Source organism: Hyperolius riggenbachi, chromosome 2 (assembly GCF_040937935.1).
Source record: "Hyperolius riggenbachi isolate aHypRig1 chromosome 2, aHypRig1.pri, whole genome shotgun sequence".
NCBI classification, from domain to species: Eukaryota; Metazoa; Chordata; class Amphibia; order Anura; family Hyperoliidae; genus Hyperolius; species Hyperolius riggenbachi.
The window spans coordinates 200464910-200481224 of NC_090647.1; the positions used below are offsets into that span (position 1 = coordinate 200464910).

The 16315-nt window shown below is 43.4% G+C and overlaps 1 protein-coding gene across 1 annotated transcript in view; it reads right to left on the minus strand.

Annotated features, from left to right (window-relative positions):
• PCCA (propionyl-CoA carboxylase subunit alpha) overlaps positions 1-16315 on the minus strand; it is a 647351-nt gene that overhangs the window by 316567 nt on the left and 314469 nt on the right. The window contains exon 16 of the mRNA XM_068267993.1: positions 12870-12945. Coding sequence (XP_068124094.1) covers positions 12870-12945 — 76 coding nt within the window. The remainder of the gene's footprint in view (positions 1-12869; positions 12946-16315) is intronic.

A 16315-nucleotide genomic window follows, 5' to 3' on the forward strand; every position in this document is an offset into this window, starting at 1 on the left:
AGGACAAGATGATTTTTTTTTATCAAGTCCTAATATGCAAAACTGTAAGACTGAAATAGGGTGTATACTTTTTCATAACTGTGTAATACCATAATTGGTAATTCAATAACCTTTCAACAGTCGCCAGTATGTTTTGATGTGACCAAGCAAGACTTGCAAAGTTTTGCCAGGTAATTACATAGTTACATAGTTACTTGGGTTGAAAAAAGACATACGTCCATCGAGTTCAACCAGAACTCGATGGACGTATGGCAGAACATTTTTTTTCTTGCAAGCCAGGTATGCCGGATCACTTCTGTTTTCCAGTACAACAAAGGGGAAGAAGAGGCACCCAGGATGCCTAAAATTAGATTTTAAACCAAGTGAAATCTTAAAAAATAGAGGTGTAGGTGGCTTACCTCTCTATGCAACGCGATCAGTTTAAGAAAACTATTTTTATTTGCACCAGCTTTTTTTGGGGGGGGGGGGGGGGGATTTTTATTAGCACTTGACTTTTTCAAGCCATTAACAGTGTCTGTAATACAAATGAGGAGTGCAATTAACAATTGTTTTCTTCCACTGATTGTGTTGCATAGAGAGGTAAGCCACCTACACCGTTTTTTCGTTTTACTTAGTTCTAATTTTATCCATCCTCCTCCCCTTCGTTGTGATAGATTTGCCCCCTTTTCGTAGAAAGGGGAGGGATTTTTTTTGACTGCAGTAGTTCAGTCAATTGCAGGCCTTAAACCTTTTCAAAGAGTGCGACCACCTTTCATCTAGCTATACCTGGAGGTACCCGAGTGGAGACGGGCTTAAGTTCAACACCTGCTTCATGTGGTTGGTTGGCCCTTCATGCACCCCACCTTTGTGAGTATACTCCCAATTCAAGTCCTTTTTTCTCACAAAAAGAAGTGACATACTACACTATTGGGCTCCAGTTGTCTCTGTGTTTTTTCCAAGGTGTTCATCACCCAACCTTATGTCTATTTTCCAGTGGTGACTAATATTCTCCAGCTCAGGAGAACCTTGGTAAACCAGGCCTGTTTTGCGAACGCCTAAATTGTAAGCTCTGTCATTATTGTTATACATTTGATTTTATATTTAAAACTAGAAAAAAACAACTCCGCAATAACTAATTTGCGCAGACCACTGGCATACAGACCTCCATATCTCCCCAACAACCTTTTTGTGGAGACAGTTGCAACAGTTTCCCCAAAGAGACCACTTGTCATGACTAGTGGAGTTTTAAATGACACATAAGCATAATTTGGTGATTTGGGACAGAAGTTTGTTATTTTAATATCAGACTTTGAAATGTTCTCAACTTAGAATTCTCTGTTGGATAATACATCTGCAAAAGAGGCAGGATAAACTTCATCATTGTACCCTGAGGCAGAATGGTACACTGGAAATGACAGGAAATTAAGACTTTAAAGAACCTTAGGAGATCATTAGATTAAATCATTATTACTACTTGCATGCAGAGTGGCATTTATTTGTTGAATCAACAGAGACAGCAATGACTAATTAAATATATATAGGGTATATTTTGAAATATGACACTTCGAACCTGAGGTTTTTCCTACAGAATTACTCATACAATATATGTTATCAAACAACTATGCCCAAACAACCATTTAAAATGTATGAGACATTTTGTAACCAACCATATTTGTTGCTTATTAACAGACATTAATTAATGTGTTTACAGCTGTATCTAGAAAGGTGCAGGAACAGATACATTCATAGATTCTCCGGGTCATTTCCTGCTTGGCTGGTGGCCAGACAGGGAACACCGCGTACTAACTCAGTGTTCCCTGAAGGCCTGTTTCTGGGGGAGTGATGTGGTGCGACTGAAGCGCCGCATCGCTAGTTTACAGCGTGAAACCAGCCTCAGGGTGTTTGTTGCTGTAGTTGCACTCTGAAAAGAAGCAATTGCTGTTGGCAATTTTTCTTTTCCATTGAAAGCACTGGGGGCTCTCAAAAGACCTTTTCCAGTTTACACTAGCCATATTAGCTAAGATTTGTGTATTTAGTCAATACAGCAAGCATAACAACACATAGAAAAACATTACACATTATTCAGGATACCCATTTTTACCTTAATTATCCTGGCTCTATATAGTGCTCTATACTAGTATGTAACTCAGCCCTACTAGTGATTTTTAGCATGGGCTTTGATGTTATGGCAGTATAGTGGCCTTTCTCCATTTCCCTCTTATCCCCCATGCACCCCCTCGCCCCAACCTGTTACCAACACTTACTCCCTTTCTTCTTTTTCTTTTACTGCAATCCAATTACAATCCAATATTGCACGATTGCAAACATCCTGAGGCCCCTTCCTCACTTCAAAATCACTAAGGCCCATTCCACACTTCAAATGTCTGTTGTGCTGCGATTCTTCTGCAACCACACTGCAATGGTCCCGAAAGGTCGTATCGCACTGCGACGCTACCATACAGTGTTAAAAACAATGGTGCATGAGCCAGCCTGGGGCCCCGGGAACTCTCACTGCCCGGGGCCCCAGAACCATGCTGGTTCTGGGGCCCCGGGCAGTGAGAGTTCCCGGGGCCCCAGGCTGGCTCATGCACCATTGTTTTTAATTATTGTAGTATCCCATGCAGTTTAGTTAGGAGGGGGGCAGATGAGAGGGAATATCCTGCACGCTGGTGCCCCCTGCTGGTCATATAGCCATTGTCTATATGCAACTGAAGCCCTCTCCTACTAATTGGCTGACTTGCTAAGCTTTTGCTTGATTATCACTGCAAGCTAGGTGTATTATGTGTGCACTTTTCATTGGCTTATAAGCAGCCTGCAGGCTTTATAAAGCAGCAGAGAACTGTTTGGGAGTGAGGTTCTCCAATTGTGTGTTTGCTACCATACAGTGTGGTGTACTTTCTAAATAAAACATGCCTTACTTCCTGGTGAAATGTGCACGCCACACACTAGTGCGTCATGACGAGACCTGCCACACTGAGGCACACTCCAATGTGATAGGCCCATAGGACTATCACTGCTTCTGCAATGGGATGCAGTGTTTTTGTGTGACGGGATGGACCATGGGAAGTACTAAAGGGCTCTTAAAGCATAACTATCAGGCATAAAATCAAAAACCTATTCTTTATGTTTATGTGGTAAACAAGTAGTTTACCACATAAACTACTGTCCCCAATGTCCTCCTTGCTTATGTCTCTGCCCACCTGTGTTGCCCGCCCCCATCTCACTTGTCCGCAATGTCCAGCTGCCTGTCACATCCCCCTGCCGCGTTACAGGCATACGTGTCCTGCGTCCCCTCATTATATAAACCGCTGTGTATGAAAGAAAGATCGATACTTACCAAACAGCTAATGACGCGGCAGGAGTCCCACGCCGAGATGAGAAGCCCCGCATTAGTTACCGATCACCAGGACTCGCTTCAGCTTGATCCAGCGCTGTGCAGCCAATCAGGCGTGGGAGCTGCATCACGCTCATCCAATCACCGCCGCCTGCTATTCTGACTGGAAGCGCTAGTGATTGGCCTCCGGGACCATCGCTTCCAGTCAGAATAGCAGGCGGCGGTGATTGGATGAGCGTGATGCAGCTCCCACGCCTGATTGGCTGCACAGCGCTGGATCAAGCTGAAGCGAGGTCCCGGTGATCGGTAACTAATGCGGGGCTTCTCATCTCGGCGTGGGACTCCTGCCGCATCATTAGCTGTTTGGTAAGTATCGATCTTTCTTTCATACACAGCGGTATATAATGAGGGGACGCAGGGCACATATGCCTGTAACGTGGCAGGGGGATGTGACAGGCAGCTGGACATTGCGGACAAGTAAGATGGGGGCGGGCAACACAGGTGGGCAGAGACATAAGCAAGGAGGACATTGGGGACAGCAATATGAGGACAGGTGACACCAGGTTGGATGACACAGGAGGGGAGAGACATAAGGGAGGACATTGGGGACAGCAATATGAGGACAGGTGACACGGGTGACACCAGGATGGATGACACAGGAGGGGAGAGACATAAGGGAGAAGGACATTGGGGACAGCAATATGAGGACAGGTGACACAGGTGACACCAGGTTCGATGACACAGGAGGGTAGACACATAAGGAAGGAGGACATTGGGGACAGGCATATGAGGACAGGTGACACCAGGTTAACTGACACAGGAGGAAAGAGACATAAGGAAGGAGGAAATTGGGGACAGGCATACAAGGACAGGTGACACAGGGGGACAGGTGGCACCAGGTTGGCTGACACGGGAGGGCAGAGCCTTGGAGGAAGGAAACCATTAAGGACGTGACACAGGGGGGCAGGTAACACAGCAGGGCAGAGGAAACACAGGGACAGAGGAGGACATAGAGAGTAAAGAGACACAGGGTGACAGACAATGAGACTGGATGACATGGGGCAAAGGCAGACACAGGGGAACAGACTAGAGGAGACACAGAAGGGACAGAGAACCCAAAATCTACAAGGGGAAATAGAGGGGAGAACCTCCACAAGATGCCCCTGCACCATGGATGCACCAGGTTTAGCATATTTTTTTTTCCCCTGGATTTTAACCTCTAAACCTAGGTGCGTCTTATGGTCCGGAGCGTCTTATGGTCCGAAAAATACGGTAGTCACAATTTCTTTTTTTTTTTTTTTTTCAAATTCTTTTTTTATTGTGTTAAAGAACATATAAACAATAACACAAAAACACAGAAAATAAAAATTGTAGATCATGACAGCATCAAAGATGTAAGAATATACAGTCCTCCAGTGCAGTTCATTCGTACATAATTACTTGAATGTTTGCAGCAAGGTGAATACAGGTGAATATTCACAACAGTAGGAGGGGGGGGGGGGGGGGGGAACACAGCAGAATCACCAAAGTCAGGCATTGAGATACATAAAACTTAGGGAAATATTATAACATATCTATAACTTGAGGAGTGATATCCAGGTTAGCAGAAACTGATTCCTCAGAGTCAAGCCAAGGCTTCCAAATCTTAGAGAATTTAGAGACGGCACCACGTCTCTCCCAGGTAAGTTTGTATAGAGGAAGGGCTTGATTAATTAAGCGGATCCAAGTTTGGAGAGAGGGTTCCAAATTGCTTTTCCACTCTATAGCAATAGTTTTTTTTCCCATAAAAAAAGGAGATACCTCCTTAGGAGCGTCTTGTGTTTATTTAGAGGAAGATCCCACAATACACCCAAGATGCATACCTTATAAGATAGAATACAGGGGAGACTCCATTTTTCTTGCATGAAAGAGAGGGTTTTGGACCAAAAGGCCTGAATAGACGGGCAGTCCCAGCACATATGCTTAAAAGAACCAGGGGTGTGGCCACACCGCCAGCAGGCGTTGGAAATGTTAGGTGAAAATTTACTCAATCTGATAGGAGTGAAGTATATCTGGTGAAACCATCTCAGTTGGATCAGCTTATCTCTAGAGGGAATAACCGTTTTGACATAATTTTCTTCAAAATCGGCCCAATCATCAGAGGAGATCGCCTCTCCCCAATCTGCCCACTTATCCCTAGCTTTATTTATTCTGTGAGAGTATTTAGATTCAGTAAGATTGGAGTAGTATCTAGAAATAAGTTTAGAGGGATCATTAAACAGGAGCCATTTTTCAACAGTACCTGGGGAAAGACATACTTCGGAGCTGCCAAATTGACACAGAGCAGCATGGCAAATCTGAAAATACCGAAAGCGAGCACAACGTGGAAGATTAAACTCTAAGGCCAGATGGGACCACGTTTTGAGGCTATTATTATGAAAAAGCTGATTGACATATTTAATGCCTTTAGAGACCCAAAAGCTAATATCTTGCATAACTGAGAATTCAGTGAGATTAGAGTTACACCAAAGTGGAGAACTAGGAGAGAGAACCTGTTTGTTATCTCCAGCAATCTGTTGGGCCTTGTGAAATGTCTTAAGGGAGAAGGATAAAATATCTGTGCCCTCCCCAGAGAGGGGACTACCCCGATAAATAAGGTTGCAGAGGGCTTCATATGAAGAGGCACAATCAGCTTCAGCATCTAGAGCGGAGTCATTTCTTATACTATGTACCCATCTAAAGATGTAGGAAAGTTGTGCGGCCAGGAAATACATTTGAAAATGTGGTAGAGCCAATCCACCTTTACTTACTGGAAGACGCAGAGTATCTAAAGCCAGTCTAGGAGACTTCCCAGCCCAGAGAAAGGATTGAACCAATGAGTTCATTTTGGTAAAATATGACATAGGGATCCAGCATGGAGCCATCAGAAGGATATATAGGATTTTAGGAGCAATGATCATTTTTATAAGATTGACTCTACCCAACAGATCCAAAGGTAGGTTGTTCCATCTCCTAAGTTTCTCATCGATATTAGAAATAATAGGGGAGAGATTATTACTAATATAAGAATTGTTGTGAGTCGCAATAGTTATCCCCAGATATTTGAAGGAGGAACAAATTTGAAGGGGAAGGTCTGGGGGTAAATTATTGATAGATTCTTCGTCCACAGGAAAAAGGAGAGACTTTGACCAGTTAAGCCTCAAGCCCGACAGATCACCAAATAGTTTGTAAACCTCTAAGACCCTAGATAGAGAGCGACCCGGACTGTCAAGGTATAAAAGCACGTCGTCAGCGTACAGGGAAATCTTTTCATGTACCCTTCTAATTATCCAGCCAGTGATATGAGGGTCACCCCGAATAAATGCAGCTAGGGGTTCCATAGCTAGGGCGAACAGTAAAGGGGAAAGTGGGCACCCTTGACGTGTGCCTCTGCTGATTAAGAAGGGATCAGAGATTTGACCATTTACTTTCAGTCTAGCGGTGGGTGAATTATAAAGGATATTAATCCATTTCCTAAAGCCTGGGCCAAATCCAAAGGCCTCTAGGACAAACTGAAGATACCGCCAAGATAACGTATCGAAAGCCTTATTAGTATCCAAGGCTAAAAGTATTCTTTTCCCAGCATTCTTATGAGGAAATTGGAGGTTCACAAATAGTCTACGTAAGTTTAATTTGGTGGAGCGTGAGGGAATGAACCCGGTTTGATCCGGGGCAATTAGTTTTTCAATAACCACTTTAAGGCGGTCCGCAAGGACTTTGGCCAGTATCTTCACATCTGTATTTAAAAGAGAGATGGGACGATAAGAGTCACACATCTCAGGATTCTTCCCAGGCTTCAGAAGAAGGGCTATATGGGCTTCCCTCATAGATTCAGGGAGTGTACCCGCTTTATAGGCGTCATTAAACATATGTAGAAGGGCTTGAGAGGTAACTGATCCGCTCTTAATATACCATTCAGATGGTATACCATCAGGACCCGGGGATTTATTAGCTTTAAGGGTTTTAATTGTGGCCACAACCTCTGAGATAGTGATAGGCGCATCCAGGGATGCACAGTCTTCTACATTGAGAGTAGGTAATTGACATTCCTGCAGAAAGACAGATACGGAGGACAGGTCACATCCTGGGTCAGCTTTATAGAGGTTACTATAGAATAGGCGAAATGCTTCCAAAATCTCTGAAGAGGAAGATAGCACCTCACCAGAGGAGGAGATAATTCGTGGTATAGCAATAGGAGAACATTGGGCCCTAACCATGGATGCTAATAATTTACTTGACTTATTACCGAATTCAAAAAACGTTTGAGAGAATATAAAATTTCGTCTCTTTGCCCTATTCAGTAATCTAATTTCATGCTCACGGCGGGCTTTGGCCCACACCGAATAGTTTTCTGTGATGGGATTGGACTGAAATTGAGTTTGAGCAGTTAGCATTATTGATTCAGTGCGGGCAAAATATGCATCGTCATTTTTAAGGGTGATACCTTTAATATGAGAGAAATGGCCACGCAGGGTTGCCTTAGATGCGTCCCACACAATACCCAAAGTAGAGGTACCGGGTTAAGATGCCAATATTCTTTCATTTGTGAGGTACAGTAATTAAGCACCACCTCGTCACACAACCAGAGCTGACCCATCCTCCAGGAACCTGCGTTTCTCAAGGAGTCTCCCACCAGAGTGCACTGAAGAGGCGCATGGTCAGAGATTCCATGAGGAAGGTATTTGATGGATTTAAATTTAGTAAGCATATCATGAGAGCCTAATACTAAATCAATGCGGGACATAGTACCATGAGAGTCTGAGAAGCAGGAGAATGCCACCTTTTTGTAATTACGCCACCTCCAGATATCAGAAAGGCCATGTCTTTGCATCCACTCCATGAAGGCTAAATGCCCCCTATGGTCCCCCGGCGATGATCTGTCTAAAATTGGGTTCGTAATATTGTTGAAATCACCACAAATTGTGACAGGACAGGATGGTAGATCATAAATAATAGACATCACCTTGTCTAGTACAGAAATGTGGAATGGGGGAGGTACATACACGGACGCCACTATAAAGGATCGGCCTTCAAGAGAAAAATGCAGGATTACATATCTACCCAGTAGATCCGTGCGAACGGAGTTGATTTTAATGGGAGCGTTTTTTGACACAAGGATAGCTGTACCTCTGGAATAAGAGGAATATTGGGAGGCAAAGACATGGCCTATCCAAGGCTTTTTAAGTGTATTCAATCGGGAGCCTGTAAGGTGTGTTTCTTGCAAACATATTATTTTTGCGTTGGACTTTTTCAAAAAGTCAAAGACCAGTCTCCTTTTAATGGGATGGTTCATCCCCCGTACATTCCAAGAAATAAAATCAAAGTCACCCATTATGAAACATCGTGGTAATGCAGGACATTAAGCGAAGTATGTGTAAATGCACGTACAAACTGTCAGAAGGCAATAGTGCTGTCATGAACACAGAAACTATAAGAAAAACAAAACCCAGAAAAAAATCCCCGCCCTTATCCCACCCCGCAAGTTGCCCTAAACTACAACCCGCTAGTCACAATTTCTTTATTACAATTTATGGAAATCCTAAAATAAATCTGAAGTTTTAAGTTGGATTAACTTTCCAGGGAGCACAGAAAGGCTTCAGTCTTTTCTGTAGAGGAAGACAGCCACAGCTCTCATACACAGCTGCTGCTAAGAGATAATTGGACACTCTGATGTAGCTAAACAACACAAAGCACAGTGCAGTGGATTTCTACAGCAACTATATGTGGAATAAATATTTTCGATTGTGTGCTGTTTAAGGGTTCAGGTCCTCTTTAATGCAATTCCCCCCCCCCCCCCCCCCCCCCCCAAAAAAAATCTCATCGCAAAAAAAAAAAAAATGCTTTGTTTTTGCGACTTAATTTTGTGATTCACTGTGTACAACACTATTAAGTGGGCAATAAACTAGTTGTTTCTTCCAGTTTCCTGTCCAATTCGGTCATTCACTGAAATCTGCTAGAAACTGATGCCCCAACATGACGGCTTGTTTGATCATTAGATCAATTTTCGGCTGAAATCAATCGAACGGGCCGATCATAACAGATAGAAGATATCCATTGGCGGGTGGTCAGGAGTGGTGGCAGCAAGACAGCCCATAGCGTTGTGCTGCATTGAACATTGCTGCTCTGTGGTTCAATGGATTTTTAATAGATATGCTGCAGTCTATTAAAAATCTATGCACAGTCTGTGGAAAGATTCAATCAGATAGATTTGTCTCTGGTTAGATTATAATCTGAGAGGGATCTATCTTTTGGCCACATCGAGTAGTGTATGGCTGGCCTTAGTCCAAATTTAGGGCATTTATAGCCATTTTGTTCATGATACAAAGAGATGAAAACTGAAGTCTTGCTCACAATCTCTGCAACCGTTTTCACTGAAGCAAACATCAAAGTGTTTCTACTCTCTGACCTACCACATCTTTGCCAAAAACACAAAGCCCAATATAAATAGATCATGTTATCAAGTAAAATACGCAACAAGAACCCCATCCTTTGAAATAAACAAATACTCTACCACTGGCTTGGAGAAACAGGTGGAATAAATATCACATCCAGTTATGTGCGCCGTTTTACTAAGAAAGTACAAATACAACTATACACAGTATAAGAAGAGTGCTATCAGACACACCATGTAGGCTGGAGCACATTAGGCAGAATCGCTGGTATTGTGTAAAATGCTAGCATTTTTTGCCCATAATGAAGGTCTATAGGCTGCATGAAAAAGTGTATATATATATATATATATATATATATATATATATATATATATATATATATATATATATATATATATATATATATATTGCAATGTGTGTTCTTCAAATCGCACAAATTGCTGCGCATTTTTCAAGAACGTGTGTAAAATGCACGTAATCTTTTACTCCACTGAAAAAGGGAAACTGCTGAAAAAACACAAACCGCAAATACACCAAAAATGCAAACACAAAAACACAGAAAAATTCTAAAACGCACAATGCAGGAAACAGGGTTTTCTGCACTGCCTACTGTGCTCCTAGCCAAATAAATCAAAGGTGTTTGTTAGAGAAAACTTCATGTTATGAAAACGCCTAATCAATGCCATCACAACTGTAATTTGATCTCTCAGCCGTGTCAGCTGAGGAATCTCTGCTGCCTCAGCAGAGCAGCTAATTTTCAAACACAGGATGCTAACCCTATGTCTGCTTCCATGAAAGTAGGAAGTAGACACATTGCAGATTTATTGCAGGGTTTGTATCAGCTGTAACACAGAAATGCAAAGATTTTTTTTTCTTTAAATGTCATTATGCAGTTATTTATCTTTTAGAACAGAGAGGAAGTTCTGTGCTCAGGTCCCCTTTAAGTATATCATCACATGGTGCAGTTTGCATGTAAGGACTTCCCCCACCTCAGAAACTACTAGAACGTCAGTTTAGCTTGACCTTGCTGCTCAGCACTGTGTCCTGGTCCTCTGCCTTTAGAACCAGTTTGTCCACACCTTGATTCTGCCTTTGTCCAGTCTTGCTTTTCTGCCTGGTATTATACATATTGTATGTTTGTATATATATATATATATATATATATATATATATATATATATATATATATATATATATATATATTTATTTTCATTGACCAAAGGTTTTTATTGAAAAGAACTGTAATGGTACAAAACATAAGCAAAGTATGTATTGATTCTTTAGTTAGACAGTGAGGATTGTATCGTTCACTGGGCTTGGAAATGTACTTTGCTTGTTTGTTGTTCCATTTGTTTGCCACATTTCTCTTTTATAGAGCATTCTTCACACATAACCACTTTTTCACTATATTCCATCGGCTTACTTTTCCGTTTATGCTGCAACCAGTGATTATTTGTTCTGCTGATAGTGCAGCCATAATAACTTTCTGTACTAAAAATGTACAAGACGATGATTTGCCACATCTGAATTCTGCATGTGATCTTGCCACATCTGGTCTAGGAGTCTGAATTACGGTAACCTTTCAGATAGTTTGAGTATGTTCTTCAAATGCTATCTGGTTGGAGAGGTGTTACAAGCTGTGACTGGAGAACTTGTGAAACAAAGTCCTTAAAGAGTAACTGTTAGGCATTATATGTGAAATCAATTTTCTATATTAGTCTATTACATAGACAAAAAGGATGCTAAAAAGGCAATGCAACTAGTTAAAATCATTCTTACTTTTTTCCCTAAGAGGTTTTTCTCTCCCCATGCCTGCAAAGCCGCAGAACAGAAAGCCGCAGAACAGAAATGACAGGCAGGCTGATTGGCTAAAGCCTCTGTCAATCACCTCTCTGCTCTGTGATTGGCCGCCTGCTCTCCCCTTGTCTGCGGCGGTTGTAGCCGCTGTAAAAGCGCACGGAGGGGGGCCAGAGGCTATCTCCTGTCACTGTCCTCTGTCCCCCTCCTCCAGTGTGATGTCCGCGCCCCCCCTCTGCCCTTCTGCCGCCCGCCGCATTATCCTTCTTCCCCGCACAGAACTTTGGGGAAGGATAAAGGCAGCGCACAGACTCCAGGAATAATGTTCCCAGGCGCTGCAGTTCTCCCCATACTCTCTGCACTGCCGCCAGTGGTAGTGCAGAGAGTATAGGGAGGAACTGCAGTGCTTGGATCTATTGTTAGATGAGTCTTTGCTGTCTGCAGCTTTTCCTCCCCGCTGTGCTGAGGATAAGTGCGGGGGGGGGAGGAGGGGAGTGCGGGAGGGGGGGAAGAATATACCCGGAGGAAGCAAGATGGCCCCTGCCATGAAGAGAATGTCCCTTTATTTATAATCTAAAATTATATGGATGGAAACCGAGGACAGTGCAATACATCTGTTATGTAAGTAGAGGAAGTATTTATCTACTTACATATGTATTTTCTTTGGGGGGCATGTTATTGCTAATAGTGCCTCTTTAAAGGTTGAAGTGCCTATTTTCATTAGTAACACTGATAGTTTTAAAAGTTATTTCAGTTGAGAATTACTTTATTTTGTTAAAGAGAACCCGAGGTGGCATTGTATTACGTAAGTGGGGCACAGAGGCTGGTTGGTCACACTAACACCAGCCTCTGTTGCCCCATCGTGTGTCTCAAAGACCCCCCTGCTCGCCGCTATACCCCCGCAGTGCTGGCGACACGCAGCGTGTCGCCAGCACAATGTTTACTCTAGTGCTGTCTGTCAGCGCCGCTCTGCCGCCTCCTCCGCATCGCCGCTACCCGCCCTCGTCCCTTCCCTCCCCCTGATTGGAGGGAAGGGACGAGGGTGGGTAGCGGCGATGCGGAGGAGGCGTGGGAGCGGCGCTGACAGACAGCGCTAGAGTAAACATTGTGCTGGCGACGCGCTGCGTGTCGCCAGCACTGCGGGGAGTATAGCGGCGAGCAGGGGGGTCTTTGAGACACACGATGGGGCAACAGAGGCTGGTGTTAGTGTGACCAACCAGCCTCTGTGCCCCACTTACGTAATACAATGCCACCTCGGGTTCTCTTTAATAACATGAAAGATCGGCATTTCAGTTCCAAATTAGTTAGTATTTTACGTATTCCATGATCACAAAGAACAAACAGTTTACCTCGTATAACGTAATTGTCTAGTGCATCTTCCATTCTCTTCAAGGCTTCAGTCCGATTGCTGCCATGAGTCACCAACTGAGAGATAAAGTAAAGAAATTACTAAAAATATTTTACAATATTCTTTTATAAATTATTTAGTGTTCTTTCATTATAAAATTTTTCCTCGCTCTAATTTACATTCTGAGATGATCACAGGTAGCGACATTTTTAGTCCTGTCGGGTGATCTCTGAGGAATGTTTGTTTAGTGAGAGTTCGGAAACCACTACAAAATAGATCTGGTCTCCTCCCAGAATGCTCTCGGGTGGAAGGGGGTAAGAATTTCCACAAAGCTTATCAGCCTAGGCTAAGCATCACTGTGAGAGCAGAGCTACATTAAATATACAGCAATAAATAGATGTAGCAAGTGTTTCTGATGCTGGAACCAGGAGATGTAAAAGTGGGTACCCTGAGTAGGTTACTGCATTCTACTATAGAGACACTACAGTGCTGCTTTAAAATGAAGCTGAACTAAAGCTGGAGCTGAAATATCGTAAAAGCTCATGTTTATATAGTTATCTATGCATTAATAGAAATCCATTTAAAACAACTGTAAAAAAAAAAAGAGCAATGACTTTCTGGATGGAGCAAGGCAACTTTCTCTTACTCTACTTTCTAGGATTTCAGCTTTTTGACACTTAACTACTTTTGCACTGTGATTCTGTATCTTGGTTCTATTCTTACTTTTCCAACCATTTCATCAAGATACTCTTCAGCAGCAATTAGCTCCCACTGCCCTCTCAGTGGGTATTCCCCAAGGCATCTCTTGGTCCTGGCACATAAGCATGTAAAACACCTTCTAGTGCTTGGTCTCATAGTCTCTTCTTGGTTAGACAACAGTCTCATGGGAATTAAATCTCAGCTGTTTTCAAATATTCCTATTTTGCACTTGAGGAAAATCACAAAAATTAAGCACCTCATACCTCCAGCTGATCTCCCAACCCTAAGTTCATGACGTCATCAAATCATGGCTGAACTTTTGCAATGCACTCTACACAGGCCTTCCAACTAAAGCCCTGCACCACTTGCAATTAGTACAGAACACTGCCTCAAAGTTGTTCACAGACCAACTCCACCATTGCCACATAACACAAATTCTTCACGCACTTCACTGGCTACCCATAAAATGGAGAGTCCTCCTCAAAATTGGCCAACTAAAATTCAAATCTTTACATAAATTCAGGCCTTGGATACATGAAGGATTTATTTGAAACTATATTACACCTCCCACAACCTAAGTTCAACATGATCTAATAACTTGGCCATCCCTCACAGCCCACCTTTGTCCATTTGGAGCTGGAGCCTATTGTCATGCTGTCCTGTTTTTTTGGGGGGGGGGGCTGGGGGCGCACTTGTATATGCATGCGCTCGGCTGCTTTTCAACGCTAATGGGGTGGCATTAAGTAGTTAAAACAAACAACAACAAAAAACGGATTTAGTTTTCTGGGAATGTTATGGCAGCATAGAAGAGCATTTTTAAACTTGCTCTGGATTTAGAGAAATATTTTCTGGAACAGCTCTGGAGCTGAATCTAAGAAATTAGCTAACAAACATCATACCGAATATGATGCAAATATAACTGTTTTTTGTTTGCATTCTTGTGTGAATATTAGTAAAATCACTGATACGCTCACATATTACTTAATTACTAAATGATGCCTACTTAACCACTTCCCGACCGCCGCATGTACAAATGGCGGCCCGGGAAGTGGATCCCGCAAGGACCGCCGCATGTACAATTGGCGGCGGTCCTTGTACGGGCATGGGCGGAGCGGTCGCCTCATTCGCGACGCGATCCTCCGCCGGGGACTGGCTCCGCCCCCTTGCGATGTAACCCGCCGGCCGTTCGGAAGCGCCGGCGGGTTACTAGCACTCGGATCGCCGCATACAAAGTGTATAACACACTTTGTAATGTATACAAAGTGTATTATACAGGCTGCCTCCTGCCCTGGTGGTCCCAGTGTCCGAGGGACCACCAGGGCAGGCTGCAGCCACCCTAGTCTGCACCCAATCACACTGATCCCCCCCCCCCCTGCCCTGATCGCCCACAGCGTTGCATCTATTCCCCCCTCTAAACACACCTTGAGACACCCATCAATCACCTCCTGTCACCCCCTAGCACACCTACCCATCAGATCAGGCCCTAATTTTCCCCGTGCGGGCTCCTGATCACTCGGCCAAGCCCTCAGATCCCCCTCAGACCCCCTTCCGATCACCTCCCCAGTGCATTGATTGCATCTATTTTCCCCTCTAACCACCCCGAGACAACCATCAATCACCTCCTGTCACCCCCCTAGCACTCCTATCCATCAGATCAGGCCCAATACAACCTGTCATCTAAAAGGCCACCCTGCTTATGACCGGTTCCACAAAATTCGCCCCCTCATTGACCACCTGTGATCAAAATTTGCAGATGCTTATACCCCTGAACAGTCATGTTGAGACATTTGGTTTCCAGACTACTCACGGTTTTGGGCCCGTAAAATGCCAGGGCAGTATAGGAACCCCACAAGTGACCCCATTTTATAAAAAACACACCCCAAGGTATTCTGTTAGGTGTATGACGAGTTCATAGAAGATTTTATCTTTTGTCAAAAGTTAGCGGAAATTGATTTTTATTGTTTTTTTTCACAAAGTGTCATTTTTCACTAACTTGTGACAAAAAATAAAATCTTCTATGAACTCACCATACTCCTAACGGAATACCTTTGGGTGTCTTCTTTCTAGAATGGGGTCATTTGTGGGGTTCCTATACTGCCCTGGCATTTTAGGGGCCCTAAACCGTGAGGAGTAGTCTTGAAACCTAATGTCGCAAAATGACCTGTGAAATTCTAAAGGTACTCATTGGACTTTGGGCCCCTTAGCGCACTTGGGGTGTAAAAAAATGCCACACATGTGGTACCGCCGTACTCAGGAGAAGTAGTATAATGTGTTTTGTGGTGTATTTTTACACATACCCATGCTGGGTGGGAGAAATATCTCTGTAAATGACAATTGTTTGATTTTTTTTTACACACAATTGTCCCAGCATGGGTATGTGTAAAAATACACCCCAAAACACATTATACTACTTCTCCCGAGTACGGCGATACCACATGTGTGACACTTTTTTGCAGCCTAGGTGCGCTAAGGGGCCCAACGTCCTATTCACAGGTCATTTTGAGGCATGCGTTTTCTAAACTACTCCTCATGGTTTAGGGCCCCTAAAATGCCAGTGCAGTAGAGGAACCCCACAAGTGCGCTAAGGGGCCCAAAGTCTAATGAGTACCTTTAGGATTTCACAGGCAATTTTGCGACATTTGGTTTCAAGACTACTCCTCACGGTTTAGGGCCCCTAAAATGCCAGGGCAGTATAAGAACCCCACAAATGACCGCATTCTAGAAAGAAGACACCCAAAGGTATTCCGT